The sequence below is a fragment of the Sitophilus oryzae genome, unplaced genomic scaffold (genome assembly GCF_002938485.1).
Source record: "Sitophilus oryzae breed Bouriz unplaced genomic scaffold, Soryzae_2.0 scaffold_857_pilon_pilon, whole genome shotgun sequence".
In the NCBI taxonomy this organism is placed as follows: Eukaryota; Metazoa; Arthropoda; class Insecta; order Coleoptera; family Curculionidae; genus Sitophilus; species Sitophilus oryzae.
The window spans coordinates 2,167,247-2,172,727 of NW_022147480.1; the positions used below are offsets into that span (position 1 = coordinate 2,167,247).

The following is a 5,481-nucleotide window of genomic DNA, read 5'->3' on the forward strand; positions in this document are numbered from 1 at the left end:
TACATGCTCCAACTACTCAAACGATTGAGACAACTTTAGCTAACATGAATTCTTTCTCATCGGCTTCTTTCATAAAGCGTTCTATTTCCAGTTTTGTAAATACTTTTGATTTCTTTGCCTGATATCCAGAAGCTTTTCTTTTTAAAAATGCAATAAGGTTTGTGAATTTGCTAATATCTACGTTTCTGTTCAGGTAAATCATGGTGCGGAGCATCGAATATTTACTCCACAGAGTTGACAGCTTTAAGGTAGTGGATAACTTTAGGAAATAGACTAGCAATGCCTTTTCTGTGAAATTCTCAACATGTTTTTCTTCGACCCAGGTTTCAAAGTTGTTGTAGGTGGTCTCGTATAAGTTTTTTGACTTCTCGGGCACTTACGTGGATAGCGCAGATTCAGCAGCTTGTTGAATATCCAAAGGCTCGTCATTATCACTCATTTTTTCACAAAACTTTGTAGGAAATACGGCGACGTTTGAACCTGACAGAACTTTGCCATTAAACAATGGAGGAAACAATGCCTTAAGAACCGATTACCAGAACATTTTAAAAAACGCTTAATAATTAATAATAATAATAGCATGAAAATCTCAAATTATCAGCTTTCACAAAAAATCTTGTATGAAATTCGTTGCGAAAAGAGTGTTTTAAGGACTCCACGCATTGTCCGATAATTTTGCGTCCCGTGCTTAAAACACATTTATTTCGCAACTTGTTACACAAATAACTATTTTAGTTATTGTTACCAAGACACGAAAGAACCGGGAATTAATTTCGAATACCGTTTTTTTATGAACAAAAATTTCAAAAGAACTGGGATTTCCCGGTAGGGTCTACAGGGAGGAATAACTGGGTCCAACCTGCCAAGAAAGATTTTGACAGACGAATTAGAGCGACAGAGAACAACTTTCATTGTTATGTATCTTGTTGTTACGACAGAGACGACAAACTTCCGACCGAGAGAAATAAAAGATTTTCCTTGATTTAAGTAAAAATAATCTTCGGATTGTCACGGGGTTTCTAACAGGACACTGTCTTCTCAACGAACATCTCAGTAGGCTGAAGCTTAGAAACAACGGCGAATGCAGATTCTGTGGGGAAAATGGAGAGACACCAAAACACCTTATCACTGAGTGCGCTGAGACGACCTCTGCGGAGCCGTCTCAGATACTAGCTTTTGTTAAAGCCCTAGGACTGTATGATGAGTTATAACTCGTTATAACTCAAGAAAGGGGTACACACAATAGATCTGTAAGGTCGCGGTGATTAACTCCCGTCCTAAACATTCTACATCTTCCCCTAGGAGATGCAAGACCTTGTCGTTGGTGGGGAAGCTCCTGGTCAGGTGCTGGGGGGAATCCCCCCTAGCACTTGGCTTGGTCTAAAAGCATCTCACTCATCGTCTTGTCCCTGACTGTAGTGTCGTGGCGAGGGAATTGCACCAATACATATAACGATACCGGGCGGGGCTACGGACAGCCTCAACCTTGGGACATCTGTATGATGAGTTATAACTCAAGAAAGGCGGACACAATAGATCTCTAAGATCGCAGAGAGTAACCCCCCTCCCACTTATTCTAAATTCTAAATTCTAAAACATTCTACATCCTGTTGTTGGATAGTTAAATGAATATTAAGAAAATAAACCAGCTTCTATAGTAATCCATTAGATAAAATCAAATATTCTAATAAAGACCTTCTTAGAAGTAACTTTATATAGACAAAAACAACGCAAACATCGCCAAAATCGCAAGGTGCCTTTGCTATTTTGTATCTAAGGTAATAGTTAACAGTACTCCTTTTGTTTTGTAGTACTAAACGAGGCTAACTAGAAATTAATACCCCCTCGTCCTTGTGCAAATATTTACGATATTTAAAAGCGTTTTCAAGGTTCGATGCTTTTGAACACCGTTTGACAAAACTGCAGAACTTTGAACTTTTTCTTTATTAGACGTACCAGGCCAAAAATATTGAATAAACCTTAAGTAATGAAATTCAAATTTATTCATGTTTTACATAAAAATTAGAGTATTTGTGTTATTCAGTTGAAGCTACCTGATGTTATATAGATGGCTTAAGAACGTCAAAGGCCGTAAAAGCTGGGCATGAACCTACCCTAGTATTTTTCAGGCAGAAATATACGCTATCGAAAGATGCGTACAACTTAACTTAGATAGGAACTATCGAAAACAAGGAATAGCTATCTTATCCGATAGTCAAGCTACCTAAAAGCGATCAACTCAGTAACTATCAATTGAAGTTGGGCAAAAAATGCTAAGAGGTGCTGGACAAATTAGGCAAAGATAATAAAGTCCTCCTAATCTGTGTACCAGCTCACCAAAGGCTAGAAGGTAATGAAAAAGCAAACAATCTAGCTAGAAAAGAATGTGCCTACCTAACTCACTGGGCCCGAATCTTTTTTTTTGCTTCCCAAGTGGAGATCAATTTAAATCAGAACTCAAGAACTCTCTAACTTGGAATGGGAATCCTCCAACAGTCTAAGACACAAGAAGAAATTTCTCATTGGATTGTCACGGGATTTTTAACAGGATACTGTCTCCTCACTGCAATAGATTGATGCTAAGAAACAACAATGACTGCAGATTCTGTGGGAAAAATGGCGAAAACCAGAACACTTTATCACTGAGTGCGCTGAGAAGACAACTGTTTGTGCTATAAACTTTGGTACAGGAGATGGATAACTAACCTCTGTAAAATTTGATCTACAATGGATAAGTTTTCTCAGTAAGTCTATATCAGATATTTCCCAGTAAGCCTTAGATCTATCTAAAAAGATCATAATTTTGATTGACAGACAAATCCATATGCAGTATCTGCAAATTAGAAGTAGAAACAACAGAATCAGTTATATGTCAATGCGATAGCCTGGCAAATGTGCGTTTTTTGTAATAGACAATAATAAGCCATTGACAAAAAACTATATGGTAGGTACGGTTTCAAAGTTATTAGATTTTTGAAAATAATACTACAGGGGAAATCTCTAGATAAAAGGCCTGTAATATGACTGACAGATCGTCTTCTAAACAGTTAGAGTGGACTTGTTCATGATAATTTCTATTGAAACGACTTGTATTATGTATAAGCGACATAAAAAGACAGAAAAATATCAAACGATTGTCTTGTTTTCACTGTTTTCAACCGTAATGTGGTAGATTCTTTGCATCTCTTGCCTTTTGTGTACTACTAAAGTTTGTCTAACGAGTCAGGGAAGATTGCGACATATGACATCCAAAATTTGACAGATAAAACAATTTTGCATTGGAAAAGCAAGTGTAGAGGCATGGGCATACCAATAAATGAAGACACTTGCTTATACACTTTGCAATTCGCTGACGACCAAGTTATTCGTCCAGGAGACAAAGATGACTTGGAATATATGACACGAAAACTTAAAGAGGAATACCAAGTTTGGGGACTGGGGATGAATATCGCAAAAACTAAATATCTCTGCACTGGATCGGATCAAACAGCAATAAAACTAGATAATGAATACATACAAACATGTAACGAATACAAATACCTAGGCGTTACTTTTGATAAATCCGGCAAAGACGACAACGAAATAAGCTCGAGAATAGTCAAGGCCAGAAATGCAATAAAGTGTCTGAATAATATACTCTGGAGTAACGAAATAGGTAATGACAGAAAACTAAGGATTAATGATGCGACAGTCAAGAACAATCTGTTATTTGGGGCGAAAACATGGAGGTTAACAGAGAATAACAAAAGAAAATTACTGGCGGTAGAAATGGACGCGATAAGGAGATTAGCACGAACATCAAAGCTGGATAGAGTACGAAACGAGACATTCAGGGACAAAATGGGTAGACAGAAAAATATAGTAGAGGAAATAGAGAGTGCCCAACTGAAGTGGTATAGGCATGTGAGAAGGATGGACAACACGCGACTGCCTCAGAAGGAACTAAACTGGCTTCCATAAAAGTGAAGAAAACGGGGAAGACCAAAGACAAACTGGATGGAGGGTGTCAAGAAGGCGATGAGCTCGAGGGATCTGCGTGACGGAGACTGGAATGAACAAAATCAATGGCGACTAGGCATCTCACAAGTTCGAAGGACGTTTTAACTGTCTCTGTTATGTATCCTCTCGTTAAACAAACTATAATTAATTATTATTAGTAGTAGAACTAATTTTTCAACAAGAAGTCATATTCGATATCTCAACTACGTTATATGTAAATAAATCCAATTAGGCCTCTAATTGAACTAATTATCATAGAAAATAAATTACATAAGGCCACACACGCGTATTTACATAACGGCCAAAACAAACGTGAAATTATTCAAATGGCAGTGTTTTTTTTTCCTCCCAGATCAATGTCAATATCTCTCGATATACCTGATCTTGAAAACAGTTACAAAAAGATTAATGATACATTAATTGTTGAAGTATTCCTATTTTTATTACACAGTTGTTTTAATAGGTACCACCCACTTCAAGGACATGAATTGACAGTGGAGACTTATAAGATAATGCCACAGAGCCACTGATAAAAGTGAATTCATTTTAAAAAATTCGTTCTCAAAGTAAAGGAATTTTTTCAATTTTTTTATCTCAAAAACTGCGACTTTGACTGATTTTGATGTTATTGCAAATTTTGTTGCAAATATTATTCCTAATCTTAAATTGAAAATCGCGTTTCGCTAGCTACTGTAATTTTGGAGTTACGATTTTTTAAAATGTTTAACCCCCTCCCATACCCCCTTACCAACCCCCCACCCCCACCAAAAACTAATGGCCTAATTCTCGGGTGCCACATTATTTTTGTGCCAAATTTGGTTAAAATCGGTTTAGCGGTTTTTGAGTTATCGTGTAAAAGACAGACGGACAGACGGACAGACAGACAGAAAATAGTTTGTATTTAGGTCATTTATGACCCAAATAACTCATTTTGAGTGAAATTAAAAAAACTTTTTTTTTGCCGATATATGTTCCCGTCATCCCTTCGTGGGACATAGGGCTTCTAAGAGATGTTTCCATCTGATCCTATTCTGAGCTGTCTGTTTGATCTCTCCCCATGTTTTCCCGACCTCTTGGGCTTCAGAGGTTACTGTTCTTCTCCAGGTATTCCTTGGTCTTCCCCTCGCACGTCTTCCCTGTGGATTCCATTCAAGTGCCTGTCTAGCGATATCTCTGTGGGGTCTGCGCAAAATGTGCCCAATCCAGCCCCACTTTCTTTTCTTAATTTCGATATCTATTCGATTTTGTGATGTTCTTCTCAACAGTTCTTCGTTGTTAATTTGATTGGGCAAGAAAATTCTCAATATTCTTCGAAGACACTTGTTAACAAACACCTGTAGGCGATCCATGAGACCACGCGTAACCTTCCATGTTTCGCATCCATAAAGCAAAATAGATTTGACATTGCTATTGAAGAGCTGGACTTTAGTTTTTTTGCTATATATATAGAGGAGTTCCACACAGGTGTAAGCATGCCAAAAG

The 5,481-nt window shown here is 37.5% G+C and overlaps 1 protein-coding gene across 1 annotated transcript; it reads left to right on the forward strand.

Annotated features, from left to right (window-relative positions):
* Positions 1–3,300: 3,300 nt before the first annotated feature.
* Positions 3,301–3,960, forward strand: LOC115889832. The gene has a single exon (XM_030909907.1). The coding sequence runs from the start codon at positions 3,301–3,303 to the stop codon at positions 3,958–3,960; it is 660 nt and encodes a 219-aa protein (XP_030765767.1).
* The last annotated feature ends 1,521 nt before the right edge of the window (positions 3,961–5,481 follow it).

What these genes read in the sequence shown, in the direction of transcription:
- LOC115889832 (XM_030909907.1), top strand. Translation starts at nt 3,301, where the DNA reads ATGGGCATACCAATAAATGAAGACACTTGCTTATACACTTTGCAATTC.